We start from the raw sequence: 19,147 nt of genomic DNA on the forward strand, positions 1-19,147 counted from the left end.
CCTAGGGATTTAGTACTGATTGAAAGCTTTTGCAGTAGCTGAAGTTTAATGTATACCTTGGCACATTAACTGCAGGTTTTGTGATAGGTGTTACTGGCAATTCATTCAACAAAAGGTATAAATGCCATGACACCGGTTCTCAAAAGATGGGCCAAAACCCAAAGTGTGTTTCAAGGACCTTATGATCATCTTACCAAGATACAATCACTCGCATTACAAACCATTCAGATCACCTTACTAGAAAAGTGGGTCAGAAAGACATACCGGTAAGTATTCCTAATAAATTAAATGTTGTGCTATGCTTTTGTAACAGGACGATAGCATCCAAACACTATACATAATGGATAAACAGATTTACTGCTTTAAAAGTTTAAGTGTATCCTCTTTGTACTAGCCCTTCCTTTGTTACAAACACACAAGCACAGTATTTTAAAATAATATTTTCCAGTCACCATAGGCATTTAAAAATGATCTTTGGAACAGGCAGCAGCCAATCTGAGTAATCTTACTGACAAGAATTCCAGATTAGTTAGGCCTGTCCCCAGTTTAATTTTTTCCTAGACACACTCCAGTTTATTTAAGTACTAAGAATCCAAAGTGTGTGCCACTAATCCCTATTTTTTGTTCTCTCATTTGTTCCTTTAACACTATTCGGATCTTGGCAACTGAAGACAGAAATATCACTGATATTTATAATTACTCAGCAAAGCAGAGATTTGTTAATTTCCCAGTATCACAGAACCACATATATTGGAAACCAAAACTTTGAAAAAGGTGGTTTTATTTAAAATGTTTGGAAGATACCCTGATGAAACCATTAAATCTTGATATCAATTCTTTTGTAGGGAAATGATCCAAATGCCTAGAATTTACAATTATCACATTTTTACTTCTCCTCTTCAATCAATATACCATTTTCTGGATGGTGAGTATAAAGAAATCTGAATAATAAAAATCCTAGAACTAAATGTTAATGCTGCTTGGTTTTACAGATAGAAAGATGCAAGAAACTGGCAGAAAGTGTTGTTCAGTGGTATAGCAGATGTTTCCAGGAATTAAACGCCAGGTTCAGTCCTGGGCATCCCTATGTAGCATTGATGATGATTTATTGAATTTATATACCGCCCTATACCTGGGGGGTCTCAGGGTGGTTCACAGAATAGAATCAAGATATAAAACCACAAAATACATAATAAAAACAACAACAACAACAACAAAGCCCCCTCCCCGAAACACATTTTAAGAGTATAGGATATAAATTAGATTGAGGAGATTCCATGTCTGCAACACTGAAGCGCTATTGTCAGTCAGTGTAGGTAGGCAATACTGAGCTAGACAGACCATGGTCAGATTCACTACAAGGCAAATTTCTATGTTCATATCCCCTTGGGAAGGTTGTGTGCACTGACCCTAGGTCAATGTCCTTCCACCATCCCCAGTCCCTGCTGCCCATCTACATTATTTCCACTTGGGACCCTTTATAGGAGCTGTTGAACTTATGAGGTTGAGATCTTTATGAGACTGGGAACAGAAAGAGGAAGAAGTGGGTCAGAAACCATACATTAGTCGCTGGAGTGAGGTATACTACTGGAGTTGGTCCCCCTTTTCAGCCTTCTCAGCACAGCCCTTTAAGTACAAAACGACTCAGCCTAGAAAGTTTTGGTTACTGATTTTTTCTTGTGTGGATCCTGCAACTTTTTACACCAAGTTATGATGGGAGTGGGGGGGATGCACAAACTGATGACAGAGGACTCACTGAACTCTCCTTGGAGTGACTTCACCATCCGTGAACGTTAATTATCATTCCTGGAGAAAGCACCATTCCAAGGATGCTTGCAACCCAGGCCTTATTATAGAACTGTTGCACGAGAAAGGTCATCTGCTGCTATGCTGCAGCTGGACGCTCTACAGCCGGCTTTTGCAGTGTGAATATCCCCTCCCACTTCATCTGTAAGCAGAAAAGGAAACAGCAGGATGCCCTATCATGGCTCCTCTGGGACGTGGAAATAGTGCAACAGGAAAAGGAAAAAAGGCTTTCCAAATTCCAAACGTGGCTCACAATCCAGGCTTCCTCACACACTTGGGGGTTTTTTGGATGTAGACAAAATGTACTGCATTTCCACCTAAAAACGTTAAGTGTGAACGTGAAAAACAAAAGCGGAAAGACGAAAACTTAGTGGTGGAGGTTGTGCTTTGCATGCAAATGGCCCCAGGCTCAATTTGTGGTGTTTCATTGAAATGATCGAGGCCTTGCAGAGACTATACCAGGCCAAGTGGGTAGTTTTTGAGTTAGGCAACTATGTGTTCACTCAAAGGCTACTCTGTCCCCAATGTGGCAGCGTCTTCAAAGGCTCTGTATTCTACTACTGCACCCTTTTCGAAAGTGGGAAGGGAGCTATCTCAGCCTTGAAACGTACATAGGGGTGAGGAAGGAAGTGGGAAGTGTCTCTTTCCCTCTTTTCTCTCCCAATTCTACTAACTTTTCCAGGATGACTTTGGCAGCAAGCAGAGGGAACAATGGTGGGGGAGGATGTGGAGAAGGGAAAGTGTCCTGTAAAAATGTTTATGACAGAAAGTAGAATGTAAGAGTCAGCTGACTTGATTTGATGGGGGAGGAGAGGAAAAGAACGAACAGAGTATTTTTGTGTTTTGCTCTCTGAATGTTGTATTCTCTCAAGACACCAGTGGGAGCTATGTGCATCAACCCACCCACCCACCCCTCATGCATATCCTAGTTTATGAAGTAAGGATATGATTGTGAGAACCAGGTCCTTCAAACAAACTGACGCTAGAAACTTTCACAAAGGATTTGATAAATTCATAGAGTATAGGCTGATGGCAATTAAACCATGACACTAAGACTGACACCTCCACTTTAAAAGGCAATATATGTCATACTAACATCCTGGTGATAAACAAGAGGGATAGTTAAAAGGCTTGGGGCTGGGGCACCTGACTTGTCAATGCTAGAAACAGAATAAATAGCCTTGGTCAGGTTTAGAAAAGGTGGCTCTTGTAGGCACCCATATTTAGGTTAATGAGGAAGGAAAGCTGGAACCCATTTCCAGATCAAGTCCAGTAGCTGCTATTGGTCAAACTTAGGAAAGTGGGACTATGGATTGCCCCATTACATTTGAACCTCAAAGGCTGATAGAAAACCAGAAAAGCAACACACCATTTCCCAGAAAGAAAAGGAAATGGTGGGGATTAGGATGCAAGCTATTGTTTGTGCTGCCTTTGTTGTGTAGCTTTATTGGGAAAGTGCTGCCCATTTTCTGCAAATGCTTAAGCTTTGAAAACCACAAAACCAAAGGATAACACAACTGACACATCCTTCACAATTACATTTGTTTTAAATTCCACAGAAGAGAGCCATTTGGTTTTTTGTTTGGTTTTCTCAATCTTTCTGACCTTCCCCCAATCTCAATTAGAAACAAGAGCAAAGTGCCCCCATCCCTTTTCCCTTCTAACATCAACAGGACTTAATCTCTCCTATCTGCAAAGTGCACATCAGTGGACAGAAGCCAATTACGTGGTGCACTCGAGCAGAACTAATCCTAAATAAAAGGGCCTTCTAAATAAAAACCAGTTAGTTTTGTTCTATAAAACCCAGGCCAACAGAAATCACACAAACACCGAAAATGACAATGAACAGGCCTGACCTTAAAAACACTTTACAGTTCTAGCAATGCTGGCTGCAATTAGAAGCTACGTTATATGGAAAAATATTTATTAGAGAGTGGCTTGGGGTGTCTGATTTACTGCAAACTCATTAGCACAAACTGTAGCCAATGAAGTTTGCCAACTTTGCCCTTCCTTCCTTCCAGGAAACTGGATCTTCTTTTTCTCAGGTCTGATTTCTTAGCTGGTTGCTAAGTTCCTGCAATTCCACTATCAAGTTCTCCATAGCTGCCACTTCTTCAGCTAGGTCACTGGAAACTTCACCACTCACTGTGTCTGCAAAAAGTTGCTGCAGAAGAGGGAAAAAAAGATTTGTAACAGAAAGTTTCTTCTTAACCAAAGACAATAAAATCATCCTAAATGCAGATTAAAAATAAAAAGTACTGCAACATTGTTAAAACACACCAGTGTCACCCTGTGGACAAATTAATGACAGCTCTGTCCGCTTCATCCTTTTTGGACAAGACCTAGAATTACTGATTTGTGCAAGGATACAATCCAATTTTGCAGGAATTCCACAAAGTCAATGCTTGGACCTACTTGTGTGTCACTGGTACTCATCTGCACCTATAAACCCAAGTGGCCAAACAGTGAACATTAGGCTTTCCCCCACCTTTGATTACAGTACTTGTAAAAGCAGCAGGAGTGGCCTAACCCTATTTAGGCTGCAGTCTGATTTGGGGCCTGGGATACTACTGAACATGCCTTGAAGTGAATCATTTCCTCATAAACTAAAACCCATTCTAGTTTTGGAGCAGGTTCTGAAGATCAGACCCTCTCAATCACCACCTTCTCTTTTGATTGACTGGGTGAGGAGGGGTAAGTGTGGCGGGAAAAACTAGACCCTGCTCCAAGTCTTAGCGATGCAATTTCCTTAGTGCTACACCATGACACTTCAGGTCACTTGCACCTGTTGGCTGATATGTACACATTGCAGTATTAAACGTCACAATGGGTGGGTTGTATTGAATGGGCAATTTTCATTCATTCGTGGGAAGACACAATAAAGAAATGTAATAAAGTTGCCCTCCTGTCCTCTTTGGGGAGACAGTGTTACTCCATGCAATTGCCAGCTCACAGCCCAATTTTTGGCAGGTGCAGCAGAACCAGAAGGCTTTTTCCTGAGAGATGGAAGCTTTCACGAAGGATCCTTTGTGACAGCTGTCAATCATGTTGTTGTTTTTTTAAGTTTTTGGCTACCCAATGTGAAGAAGTTGGGGAGGAAGGATGGTGTCTGGCTCAGCTTTCTCTCTCTTATTTGGTATTCATTGAGCTGAAGTCCAAAAGAAGCCTTGCTGAAGCTACAGAGCTCTCTGGGGATTATGGACGATTGTGTGAGAATCTGTACAGCCAGACAAATGGGTGTCATCTGCCCTCCTGGCTTTGATGGAAGAACACTGTTGAGCTACGCTCCTTCTGTACTGTCCTGCTTTTCCAATCAGGGAAAATCATGCTGAGAGATGTCCTGAGGGAGCAATGCCAGTTTCCCCATCTCTCTCTCTCTCTCTCTCTCTCTCTCTCTCTCTCTCACACACACACACACACACACACACACACATAACACTTTCTCCAAAAGTAGACTGTGCCCTGTTCCTTGCACAGAGACAACTGTCGGATATGTCTAGGAAATTAGTCCAGTAAAGTGATCACAGATTAAACATACCAAAAATATCTACTCCATCTCCTTTCCATTACAGTATTTTTCTGGTTAGAATGGAAGAGTTAAAAGTAAAGTGCCTGTAGCAGTACTTGAGAACATAAGCCATGAGACAGGGAGCCCTTTGCTGACCCTGCCTCTCTGTTAAAAGACTATTTTAAGGATGCCCATCTCAGTCTCACCTTTGCTCTGGCTGCCAAGCTACGTAAGTTGAGTCGAGCCGAAGAGAGAATTTGCAGTGCCTCTTGGTGATTAGACTTGGTTTTGCTGCACTTCATTGCCACTGCAAGATGAATTTTAAAAAGGCAAAACAAAAGTCTGGTGATTACTGTGATAACACGGCAGACATAAATTACTACTAAAGCTTTCAGCCAGTTCTCTTCGCGAGGAAGCTCATTAAAAGGAGCATCCATAGAAATGGTAAGGGGGCAGGTATTCTGAACTGCAACATGAATCACTGAAACAACACAGCATTGTTTCTGTAAAAGGAGAATAAAATACCGTAACAAAATATTGCTGTGTGGAGTGCTGCTGAAATCCCACCCTCTTTCCCGCTACTTCATTCCACTCCACCTCTTCAACCCCAGTTAGTTCTTCCTCTTAGGGATTTTCCCTAAAGCTTTTCTGTACTTCTGATATCTTCTCCTCCTTGCATGCAGAGGGCTCTGTTTTGGCGACACACTTTTGAACTTCAGAAATGAGTAAGTGAGGTCTTGAGGCAAAATGGTGTGGGGTGGAGGGAGACTGCCCATGACTGAATGTGTGTTATTATAATATCTCTGTGTTTCTTGCCTCACAGTCACAGTCCATTCCATGGACACTGGGCCCTCATTTTTTTGGTGGTGGGGGGAACGATCCCTCCCTTTGAGGGTTCTCCCCCTAATTATTTGTTGTACTTAGTGCTAACCTTGGGCTTATCTCAAGTTGCCCTATAACTTGTCCATTTTGGACAAATGAATTGGAATGAAAATACTGGCTGATACAAGTGCTGAATGTCAGCGATATACTGATTTAAGGGATTTTATACCCTGCTTTTCGGCCACATGAATGCCACTCCAGGGACAGAGCGTGAACGGAGCCCACACTGCCCGCCCGCCTCCCGGTGCCAAGCAGGGCTGTGCTTTGCTGTGCCCTTGGCAGGCACACTCACACCGCCTTCCAGTCCCGCTTGTGTGTTTGAAAGAGCTTCTGTACAGTGATTAAAATGATCTGTCTCTGATCCTTGCGGATCCAGATGGGTTTCTGAGGGAATTTTCTGCATGTATGGCTGGTGGTCCTGTTGAGACTTTACACTGATCTCTGGAAACGGAAAGCGACTTGGTCATTTAACACAATCTCTCCTGAACATCCTTTTCCCTACTGTAGAACTAAGGCAGCTCTGTTTTTCTGGGGATTTGTTTTTAAGTATTAGCAAGTGTGGCATGTTACAGCCAAATGAACCTTTTAAAGTAACCCACCAATAATGATTTCTGCCAAAAAAATTCATACAGGACATACCATGTGCAAGCTCTAAAGCTCCTTTTACTACGTTCTTAAAAGAGAAAATATCTTTGTCCCAGTCCTTTGACTGGATTTCACATTTGTGTGCTTTGCTGAGATACTGTAGCACCTGTAAAGACAGAAGAGTCAAATTAGAAAAGAACCTTAGTTCGGCTTTATCTTAATATGTAAAGCCAAAGTCACTCTAAAAAAAGAGTTCTGATTGGTAATACGTTAGTTTCTCAGTATTAGTTTTTCAGTCTTCCTCCCCTGCAACTGTATTCTGCAGCTGTAGCACAGATGTTTTTCGCTGTTATTGCCTTTCAAGTATGACAGACATATAAGTAACACGTGTTTAAAAGATAATTTTTTACCTTTAAAAAAAAAATCTGTCTAGACTGATGGATATGACCCATATTTTGCTAGGTCACAATGACTAAATGCACATGAAAGCAGGAAAACACTTGTATTTTAATATTTTAAGCCATTATGCATCTAAGGAATGCAATAAATTGCTCAAATATATACAAAGATTAAGATGCCCGTTTTATTCTGTATTGGTTCCCCAATGTGGAAAAAAGCAAGAAGACGTGGATTCTGCAAAACGGAGAAAATAAAAAGCAATTGCCCAAACCTAAGCAGAAGCAAATGAGCCACAGCAAAAACAAGTGTTAGGAAAGATTTTCCCCCTAAATCCAAATGTTTACTTACCCTTTTTTAAAGTAAAAAAACCTGAGCACTTAAGTCCCATTGGTCTTAATGGAAGAGTTGAAAGAATTGGCTTAATTCTCCAACGAACACCAATGAGAGATCTTTGCTTTCTGAGGTGACCCAAAAGGTGGCTGTTTGATTCTCACCTGGGACTAGTTAGAGAGACCACACAATTGCTATGTACCAAGACTTGCTTCCATATGCTATTTTTTATTTTCTTTCTTCAAAACAAGCCAAGTCAAGCACACCTAATCCACATGAATTCCCCGTCCCACTAATTAAGATCTGCAAAGGGGATTCTGTTGTGCTTGCCATCTTTTAAGGAACCCTATTTTGCGATAACAGAGAATGCCTTTCTCTTGACTAAGCGTGAAGCAGCCAGGCAAGCCATTGCTAGCAACAGGAAATCTTTGAAGTTTGTTGATGTATTGTACAGTGGTACCTTGGAAGTCAAACAGAATCCGTTCCAGAAGTCTGTTCGACTTCCAAAACATTTGGAAACCAAAGCGCAGCTTCTGATTGACTGCAGAGAGCTCCTGTAGCCAATCGGAAGCCCCGTTGGACATTTGGGTTCCAAAGAACATTTGCAAACCAGAACACTCACTTCTGGGTTTGCAGGGTTCGGGAGCCAAAACGACTGAGTACCAAGGCGTTCGGGATCCAAGGTATGACTAATGTGATAGAAAAACGGACTTGTGATATAGCATTTCTAACTAAATGTGAATATCATAAACGAAATAAGGAAGGAAGGGCACCAAATATATTTATTTAATGCTGGGAGTTCATTTATAAATCTATGGAACACAAAATTGCAAGACAACTTCCACCTTCACACTCCCCCCCCCCCCATTTATATGGATTTCTTGATACAGTTAATTAACTGATTGATACAGTTTTATAATTAGGATACACAACAACTATCTCATGGTTTTTTTGTGCCTGATGTGAAATTACTTGCTCTCTTTGTGATAGAGTGCTGCATTTATGGAATCACTTTTCTTGTGAAGAGCCTACTCTCCTTTTCAATTTTAGCAAGTTGCTATATCAGACATTTTGAATATGTTAATACTGCTACGGTTTTATATCATTTTATGGTGTTAGTATTTGCTTTGGGTACTTTTTGGCAGGAAAACTGAGTTAAGCTCACATCTCTGTTGATGCACTGAGAGATTCATGTGGACCTTGAAACATACGGAACATTGGAGAGATGATGCTTCCTACGGTGAAAACCCTTCATAGAGTGCAACACCAGTTCAATTTTAGATATGAAATAAGAGTGTGATACCACTCTTGTCCTCATCACTTTCTCTCTAACAAAGGGGAGACGGAAATGTGGGTGGGGGAGATGACCATATACAGCCACATCTCCTAAACTAGTTTTGTAATCAGAACGTACATTTGAAAGTGTAGTTTTCCACCTCTGAGTTGCTAGGGACAGAAAATCACAAACAATGGCAGTTCTCCCCCCCCTTTTTTTTTTTGCCAGAAGCTTGCCTCTTCAGTCTCTCTCTAGCCTTTCTTAAGTCAACAGAGGAAGACTATTAAGTTTATTACCTGCTGATCTCAGTGTCATCAATATTTGAGGCTGGCACTTTGCGGGGCGGGGAATCACTATTTGAATGGAGCTATAATTGCACATAAATTACACAAAATAACACAACTGAGAATGATTCATACCAGCATTTTACATTATTTCACCTTTGATCAAATATTAAAACAAAGAAGCATACTGTGGCATTCAAATGTCAAGCAAATTACCGGGTTGTAGAGCTAAACTAGAACTTTAAAGGGATAGAATGGTTACAGGTGTTTCCTGGGCAGCAGAATACAAAGTGAAACAAAGTGGTTTTGACTCCTGGGAAATGCTAATTGGAATGGACAGTATAGGATCATAGACCTGTAGAGTTGGAAGGGACCATGAGGGTCATCTAGTCAAATCCCCTGCAATGCATGAATCTTTTTGCCCAATGTTTGGCTTGAACCCACCAACCTGAGATTAAGAGTCCCCTGCTCTACCAACTATCCCAGGTAGATTCCTGCCTTTGCAAAGCACCATGGAGGATTCCATGTGGTGGTCGAGAGATAGCTGGCATGGTTGAATGCTGAGAAGATTACTGAACTGGGGGTATGTTAAATAGCAGTATGGAATACGACGAGTTAAGGGCAGAATAAGTAATCAGAAGGTACAGAATTGTGTTACTTAAAAACGCATTAACTGTTTAAAAAATATATAATGCTAATAATGTCCCTGCCAACCAGCATTACATTTGGGCAATATGAAAAAAAAAGATAAAGGAGGGAGAAACAGTGTTGGTGGCTATTTGCTTTTTGGCACCCAACTGGATCTGCCCCTGGACAAAACCAACAAAGGAAACTCAGGCAAATACCAGGAAAATCTTTATTATGGTTACACAGTTTACCGTACTTTTCGGACCATAACACGCAGTTTTTCCCCACTAAAAGATAAAGGGAAATGTGTGTGCGTGTTATGGAGCGAATGCAGGCGGGAGCAGCCGCTCTTGCTGGCTTTTCTGCAGCCTCTCCTCTTCCTCCGTCACTGGGAGGCAAGCCGCCAACAGCTGAGTGCAGCGTGTCTGCCTGCTTGCCGGCTTGCCTACTCTATGGCTTTTCTGCAGCCTCTCCTCATCCCTCGCTGGGAAGCAAGCCGGCAAAGCTGAGTGCAGCGTGTCTGCCTGCTTGCCGGCTTGCCTACTCTATGGCTTTTCTGCAGCCTCTCCTCATCCCTCGCTGGGAAGCAAGCCGGCAAAGCTGAGTGCAGCGTGTCTGCCTGCTTGCCGGCTTGCCTACTCTATGGCTTTTCTGCAGCCTCTCCTCATCCCTCGCTGGGAAGCAAGCCGGCAAAGCTGAGTGCAGCGTGTCTGCCTGCTTGCCGGCTTGCCTACTCTATGGCTTTTCTGCAGCCTCTCCTCATCCCTCGCTGGGAAGCAAGCCGGCAAAGCTGAGTGCAGCGTGTCTGCCTGCTTGCCGGCTTGCCTACTCTATGGCTTTTCTGCAGCCTCTCCTCATCCCTCGCTGGGAAGCAAGCCGGCAAAGCTGAGTGCAGCGTGTCTGTCTGCTTGCCGGCTTGCCTACTCTATGGCTTTTCTGCAGCCTCTCCTCATCCCTCGCTGGGAAGCAAGCCGGCAAAGCTGAGTGCAGCGTGTCTGTCTGCTTGCCGGCTTGCCTACTCTATGGCTTTTCTGCAGCCTCTCCTCATCCCTCGCTGGGAAGCAAGCCGGCAAAGCGTCGCTGGGAGGCAAGCCGGCAACAGCTGAGCGCATTCAGATTCTCAGTGTCTGCCTGCTCTATGGCTCTCCCTTACACACATGTAAGCAGCTCTACTTTCTTTACAATGAGCCGGAAGGAGGGACAAAGAGGGCATCCCTTTCCGTCCATCCCCCAGCACCTCACCGGTAAATTCAAACAAAGCGGCTTACAAGGCTCGTGTCCCTGTGTCTCCTCCTCCTCTTTTTGCTCCCATTCGAGGCAAGGCAGCTGCACAAATGTGAGTTCCCCCCCCTCTCTCTTCCTTCCCTCCCTCCCTTCCTCTTCCAACTTCAAACAATATTGGGGGGCAGCCAGGTAAGCCCCACCTCACATACCACAATGGGGGGTGGGGGATGACTCCCTCAAATATTCACCGTAATGGGGGGGGGGTGAAGGCACCTAGGCCCATAGGAGTTGGCTGCTTTGCCTAGGAGAAATGTGAGCTCTCCCTCCCTCTTCCAACTTCAATAAAATATTGGGGGGGGGCAGGTACAGGTAAGCCCCATCTCACAGACTGCAATGATCTCAAGACAAAGTGCATGCACACTGGTACCTTATATGAATGGCAATGCCCATTGGCATGGGGGGAGGATGACTCCCTCAAATATTAATGGGGGGGGGGGGTGAAGGCACCTAGGCCCATAGGAGTTGGCTGCTTTGCATAGGAGAAATGTGAGCTCCCCCCCCCTTCCTTCATCACTGTATTGGAGATACCATACATTACTGACAGTTCCTTCATCATTTTCTTGCAGAAAACTGTACTGGTATTTTCTTGCAGAAAACCTCCCCTGTTCTGATAAGCATGATAAAGCAGAGAAGACTAGCATATAAGATTCCTTTTAAACTAGAGGTAGTAAAATATGCTAAGGAGCATGGAAACAGAGCAGCAGAGAGACATTTTGGGCCACCTCCAACAGAAAGAATGATAAGAGATTGGAGGAAACAGGAGGATCAACTGCAAAAAGCAGATAAAAATAAGCACACTTTTCGTGGACATGCTGCAAAGTGGCCACAGTTGGACGTGGCCATGAAAGAATGGATCACACGTCACCGCAATAATGGCTTCACAGTCTCCACAAAAATGATAATATATGAAGCCAAACGCATTGCTTTAGAGAAAGGCATTCATGATTTTACTGGCTCACCATCATGGTGCTACAGATTTATGAAGCGATGTGGCCTTTCTATGCGCACGAAAACTAGAATTGCACAAAAAATGCCAGAAGAATATGAATCTAAGATTCTGTCTTTTCATAAATTTGTAATTGATGCTAGGAAGAGAAATGGATTTGAAATTGGCCAGATTGGGAATATGGATGAGGTCCCGCTAACCTTTGATGTGCCATCTAATAGGACTGTTGATCTGAAAGGTGCCAAAACTATTGCTGTGAAAACCTCCGGACATGAGAAAACCCACTACACGGTTGTGTTGTCTTGCTGTGCAGACGGCACCAAATTGCCACCCATGTTAATTTTCAAAAGGAAAACATTTCCAAAAGAAGTGATTCCACGAGGAATTGTTGTACATGTTCATGAGAAAGGATGGATGGACGAAAATGGAATGAGAGTATGGGTTGAAAAAGTGTGGTCCAAACGTCCTGGAGGGCTTTTGAAAAAACCTGCCTTATTAGTACTGGACCAGTTTAGAGCACATATTAGCGAAACTACAAAAAAGTGCTTTAAAGAAGCGAAGACTCATCTAGCTGTAATTCCTGGAGGTCTTACCAGCCAGTTGCAACCTCTCGACGTTTCCATCAACAAGCCATTTAAGGTATTTATGCGAGAAGAGTGGAACAAATGGATGGCTGCTGGTAATCATGATCTGACACCTACAGGACGAATGAAGAGGCCCACTATCACTCAAGTTTGTGAATGGGTGAAAACATCATGGCACTCGGTGAAGGAGGAAATCGTTGCACAGTCATTCAAAAAATGTGGCATTAGCAATGGTTTGGATGCAAAAGAAGATGAGATTTTATATGAAGATGGCGAAGAAAGTGATGCCAGTGATTGTGAGGAGCTGAACTTCATAGATTCTGACTCTAGCACTGATGAGTTCTTGGGGTTCACAGAAGACTATAAGAGTACTCGAACCTAAAATTCTCTCTTCATTTGTTAATGACAGTGATGATGATTCTTAATGCCACTGTTGACTGCTGTTCACTTTACATGGTTGTAATATGATTCTGATATACTGGTTGTTTATTAAATAGTTTAGTACAACATTTGATTCAGAATATTTTTTTTCTTGTTTTCCTCCTTTAAAAACTAGGTGCGTGTTATGGTCAGGTGCGTGTTATAGAGCGAAAAATACGGTAGGTTGTATGCTATGCTGCTTCATAGAAAAAGAGAGGCTGTATAGGGCACGTTGCTAACATTTAAACACAGACACACCTAACCTAAATGAAGAAATTTCTGGTAACACTCTCAAGGGAGCAAGCTCTTACAGGAAAATGGGTCAGGATAATTTAGCAAGATCTTTCCGTCACAATATTCTACCATGTTTTGAAAGCTGGAAGTATTCATTTTATATTCAGAGTTTGATGCTTCTTTCACACTATGTGGCTCCTTGAAAAATTGCCACCGGGAGTTTGCTTTGATTTAATAGCTGAAGCACACATCTCATAACCTTGGCTACAGCACAAAGATGAAATGCTTGCTTGTAGTTCTTCCAGTTTTCTATAGCAAAATGAAAACAGCAAGCACCGCTACTAGAAAATGTTTCTTTTGTATTATAATGTGTAGGCACAGGGGACAAAAGATGTAAGTCCTGATGACTTCTCTATATTCTCTTACCCCCAAAACTGGCTCTATTACTATGGGCCTACAAACATGGTTCTCGGTTATTAAGACATCCTGGAGCAGTGGTTCCTAAACCATTTTTCACATTGGTCATCTGTAAATGGTTAAGGATCTTTGTGGACCAGAGTGGTTTTTTTGCCTGTTGTAGAAACTGGAATGCACTATGCTTGATGATATGCGATTTTTTAATTGTATTTTACTGCTTTTTAATTTATATTGTATTTTACTGCCTTACCATTATAATTCTATGCAGTTTCTATCTTTTTGATTGTGCCCACGTGATGTTTTCTGTTATTTCCAATACCCACTTCATTGTTAGTCCCCCCCCCCCCCCCCGGAGTCTCCATGTAGTTTAGAAGCTTTGTGACTATGTGGCAGATTTTAAAGCTTTCTTTAGATTCTCTAAATATCTAGAAGATTTCAACAACCTTTTTGGGCCTGTGGGCACATTTGCAAGCACCTGGGATTGATTGATTGATTGATTGACTGATTGATGCTTTTTGTGATGTGTGTGTGTGTGATCTTCTGGAAAACAGAGATAGAGAGGGCAGAGTTAACTCTCCCTTCCTAGCTGAAATCTCAAGGAAGATCACTCTTCCCTCCCCTCTGCAACAGCAAAGCTTGAAAAAAGCCAATAGATTTCCCCCCAAGGCTAATTGCAGGAAGAGGTTTTTTGTGGGGGGTGGGAGGCAGGTGAAGCTGGGAAGGGTTAAGCCTTCCCTCCCCAGCCCGCCTCCCAAACCCCTGCTTAGCTTCAGACCTCAAATGCTCTCACTCCATTTCCTGGGTCCAATGCCAATTTTATAATCTGAAAACGGTACTAAAGTAGGCAGGACAGAAGGTCCCTCAGGAATATACTTAATTTCTAGATGACTCGTTTCAGAAACGCTATTTACTAGCTTCTGCTATTACATCTCAAGGTGTAACATCCCTGGCATTATAAAGGGGAATTCTGTCTCTCTCACTGAGCACAAGAACCAGGGTAATGAGAATTTCCAGCAGCATCTACTCACAGGGGATGCAAAGCTGAGAAAACTGAACTTGCATCTCCTGGTAGAAAGTGGGTGAAGGAAACAAGCCTTGTTGTACGAAAACTCTTTTTCTGAGAGGGAGGGGAAATCTATCTTTTAAAAATAAAATAAAAAAGCCAAAACAAGGGAAGGTTAGAAATAGTTCAAAGACATAGTTGATATGCAATCCAACAGCAGCAGCACTGTAAGAAATGCACAAATCCCTTTAACTTGTCTTTTTGATTCTTCCTGACTAATCTCATGTCAATCTCCTTCACTCTTTTTCCTTTCCAGCTAGTTTTTCTAATCTTGCTGCTTCTCCTTTTCCTCTTCTGCATTCCGCCAAGCTTCTCCTTCCCTCCCTCCTCCTCTCTGGCAGATTCACAAACCTCCTCTCTCGTAACTTCCTTATCTTTGCTACTTTCCCCTATATGCCTGTTAGCTCTCTCCTTGCTCTCCCACTTCACAGTTCATCTATATGTTTGAATCCAGCTTCTTCATATGTTTGCAAGGGAGATGCCACACTTACTCCCACCTGAAGAGCAATATTTATCTGTCAGCAGGTGGTGTTGAAGGAGCAGGCTGACCTTGCAGAACAGCTTAATAGGTGATCCCACGGCTGCAGTACACAGTTGCATGGCACTAGGTTGTAATAGTTTGATGACTGAGAACATTCTTTTCCCCTGAGTGCTGCTGCTGCCTTCAGATAATGCTTTAGCCACCTGAATTCCGTAGAAAAACTGAAAGGTGCAAATCCATTTAGAAAAGTCATATTGCTTAAAATAACCTTTTAGTGCCCCGCTCTGGATTATGCACATTAAATATACAGAACGCAATTCTGAGACAGATACATATGCTTAAGACTGAATTGAACAGAAGTAACCTTCTGTGGATTGTATCCTTAAACTTGACCTATTTCTTAAGTGCATTCTCACAATAAGAATGATGAAAAACAAGATTTCACCTGTCTTGGGTGTTAATCTTTCTTATTCCAGTGCTGCAGCTTGAACATTCTGCATTATCCTCCCTCCCTTTAATGGCCTGCTTTGTTCTTTTTCTTCTTTATCAAGTTAAGCTTGATTTGCTGATTGGCTTGTCAAAGACAGAAGTACCGATGATAAGTGAAATTGGCTTAAACCGATTCCTTTACAATATTTTTATTTTATTTTATTTTGTGAGTTGGGGAAACCAAACAGTCACAAACCAAGCATCATGATCCTAATACCAAAATTTGGGTAGAGAGTAAATTTCCTATATCATTACTAATTTAAAATCACACTCTTACCATTAGCACTTACCTTCTCTGTATCTTCATGGTTATCACTCTGCCCATTCCCATAGAGTCTTGCATATAGTCTCCAGATTTCTCCATCGCTTGTCACTCTAGAAGTCACTCTGCCAAAGAGTCCCTGCAGTTTCCCCTTTAACCCTGTTGCAGTTTCTCCATTACGATCGGTCACTCCATCCATAACTACTTTTACTAGTATCTTTAGCACCTTTGAGAGAAGATAATTTTGGTTATAATTGGACTAACACTACAAGTCAAATTAGTGAATGTGTGCAACATGTGAGTTCAACAGCTGCTTTGATTTTGGGCTTTTTTTTACAATCAAACAGATCTTATACAATAACATAATTTGTAGGAGTCTGAATTATTTTTATGTTATTTATTTATTAAATTTGTATGCCACCCTTCACCCATAGGTCTCAGGGTGGTTCGCAACATAAAAAATACAAGATAAAAAAAAAGATGCATAAAAAAACCCAAACCCACAGAACCAATAATCCCGCTTCCCTTTTCTCCTGGTGCCTAAAGGTGTATAAGGGAAGGCAGCAGCCAAACCTCCCAGGGGAGAACATTCCACAAACAAGAGAAAAAGAGATAAAAATAGCAAGGGAAAAGAAAAACAATGTTCCCCAGTGGTAATAGCAATTCTATGAAAGCTTCTTCTCCAAAATTTGAATAAGGGTTCTATATTACATAATTGGGCACCACTTAAAACTATAATCTAACCAGAAGTTGTTAAGTCCCATTGTTCTTAATAGGGTTTATTCCCATGCAAATGTATAGGATTATTTTATGGAATTAATCTATTAAAATGTAATGTAGCTTTCCTATGTACCATAGATGCAGAAACACCATACTTGTTTAAGAATGCTAGCAACTTATTTTCTTGGAATATAATGAGTTCTTGAAAAACTAATAGAATTTAAACACTTCTAAATGACTTTGCCATTTACTGGTGCTATATCCAGCAGCTAAAAAACTTGTTCTTAAGTTGTCAAATTTATTATCAGTAGGTTACAAAATCAATGTTGTAAGTTATATTACATTTTTCCAGATAACTTAATCATTTAGTGCATCAAATAAAGTTATGCATTCATGCAAGTACATTCAGTTTTTATGCATGTCTCTTAGAGGTCATAGGATCATTACAGAGGATCAAACAACACACCAGTGAAGCCGGTTTGTTGTTCTTCCCCCATAACCTTCCTAGATGTTTTTGTGCCCACAATGACTTTGTCGAAACCTAAACCCCGTATTTCCAAACATCTGAGCTGTAACTAGTTATCACTGTACAGTTACAAAGCCCCTTTGATATAAAATTTCAGCCTGTCAAAACATGTTTCCCAGGCTACCTTGATGCTCAGCAAAGCTGACAGGCTTCACGAGGGGGAAATGGTTTTAGAGATCAGTTCTCACATGATAAGCCATCAGTCTACAGAGTACCACGCTGTAAATGGCTCCCGATGTTACGGCTTAAAAACAAGGAAATGGCCATTAGCAGGTACAGGTGTCTCCTTGAACCTATTAATTCTGCTTCCTCCTCAAGCTCTGAAATCTATTTCTGAAATTGAAGGGACAGAAAAAGTTTTGCTTTTGCCTTTCCAGTAGAAAGGATTCTGGACAGAAAGACATCAGGATCTGGCTGGATGAGGAGGAATGGTGGGAGTCTGCAGCTAGGGAAACAGTGCTGGATTACCGAATAGGCAGTGGTCTGTGGGCCCCACAACTTTTAGGGGCCCTGTGAAAATGGATCAAAGTAACATTGATTGGATCTTGAAAGAAAATTGCAATCTAGCTTTCTTAGTTCAATGTAATCCCACTAGAGCATGCGCATGAGAGGTGCCTAAGGGGTGCTACATGTAGCAGGACAAAAGGCACAGAGAGACCCTCCTTGAAGGAGTTTGTGACTGCTGGGAAGGCTCAGATCCTCAGTTCTGGCGACTGCCTCCTTGGGGTAGTCCCGTCTGTAGAGTTCTCTCTTAGGTTTTGTCTCTCTGAATAAAGCATCAACCTTACTGCTTATCTCTGAGTTTATGTGCTGACAAAAGATGACATAGTGGCGTTTTCTCTGCTGGTGTCTGTCTTCCATTAACTCCTGTTTTGAACACATATGTATATCCTGCTCAAGAAACAAATAAAATTGAGCTGTGCACTGTAGAGTGAAGCAGACTGCTTAAAAAAGCCACAATGCATTTGATGCTTCTGTCATTCTTAGCAAGCCAGCATTAGAGCAACAGCAACTGCTGAGCTTCAACGGTGAGACAGAGGACAATTAGCATTGCTAAAGTAGTGTCTGATCCTCCTTACTCTCTTGGTCAAAGGTGATTGTTGTGAACTGTGACTTAGCTCTTGCCAAAAAATGTTTGGCATATATGGTGTAAATCCTGAAGTTGACAGAAGTAGCAAATTGCACTGCCAGATAAAATCCCACACCACAAATGCAGGACAGTAGCTATCTGCAGTAGTAAAACCTGCACCCAGGGCTGCCAACAGGTACTGAACCATAAGCCAGCAGGGCCCCCCGATTCTTAGCTTCCTTTTCCTCTCTTTTTTTGGAAAAAGACAATGTAATTCAATTAGACATTTCTGCAGAAAGAGCACAAAACACAAAGGCTTCAACACTTGGCAGGCAACAACACTGCTGTAAATATCAGGACTATGGGCTGTTTCTTACTTCTCCACCCAGGAGCTCAAGGTTGCACACATTATCCCCGCCCCCTTTTATCATTGCAATAAAATCCACTCTATTCCTGTAATTATTTGTTTTAAAACTGTTTTTAATAATTTCTAAATTGTTGCAACCCACCCTAGGACCCTACGGGGAAGCATGGGTAAGAAATCCAATAAATAATCATAACAGTGGCAGCCTGGTGTGGTAGGCTAGGCTAAACTAATATATTTACATCCTCAGCAGTTATTGCCAGTAGATTGCTTGAGGGGGGGCTATCCATATGCAATGTACCAGACCCAGGAAATCCTGTGGGCATCCATGCCTGCCTGTGATTTTGCTTTGTTGCATACATTTTGATGTAGCACTTTTTACAAAATTAAGAGCCAGCCACAAGGAGATGCTTTAAAAAATGTGTTTTTATCAAGGGGTACTCGAGAATAACAACAAAGGTACGATTACTGTGTAAACAGTGTGGCACTTATTGTAACAACTTCATGGTGAGTAATGGCACCTAATATTTCTAGGGAAAAAACCCTTATTTATCGGACAACTGAGATAGTCAGCTACATGCAGCTACCATC

The 19,147-nt window shown here is 41.9% G+C and overlaps 1 protein-coding gene across 3 annotated transcripts in view; it reads right to left on the reverse strand.

Moving 5' to 3' along the window:
• Window positions 1-764: 764 nt before the first annotated feature.
• TTC27 (tetratricopeptide repeat domain 27) overlaps window positions 765-19,147 on the reverse strand; it is an 88,878-nt gene continuing 70,495 nt past the window's right edge. For 2 of the 3 annotated variants that reach the window (XM_077925691.1, XM_028724278.2), the window contains 4 exons: window positions 15,906-16,103; window positions 6,836-6,947; window positions 5,521-5,621; window positions 765-3,970 (listed from right to left, as the gene is read on the reverse strand). In XM_077925691.1, the coding sequence (XP_077781817.1) occupies window positions 3,848-3,970; window positions 5,521-5,621; window positions 6,836-6,947; window positions 15,906-16,103 (534 nt within the window). In that variant the 3' untranslated portion in view covers window positions 765-3,847. Of the gene's footprint in view, window positions 3,971-5,520; window positions 5,622-6,835; window positions 6,948-14,277; window positions 15,348-15,905; window positions 16,104-19,147 lie in introns of those variants that run through there. The other variant, XM_077925690.1, reaches the window with a different exon arrangement.

Source organism: Podarcis muralis, chromosome 3 (genome assembly GCF_964188315.1).
Source record: "Podarcis muralis chromosome 3, rPodMur119.hap1.1, whole genome shotgun sequence".
NCBI lineage: Eukaryota > Metazoa > Chordata > Lepidosauria > Squamata > Lacertidae > Podarcis > Podarcis muralis.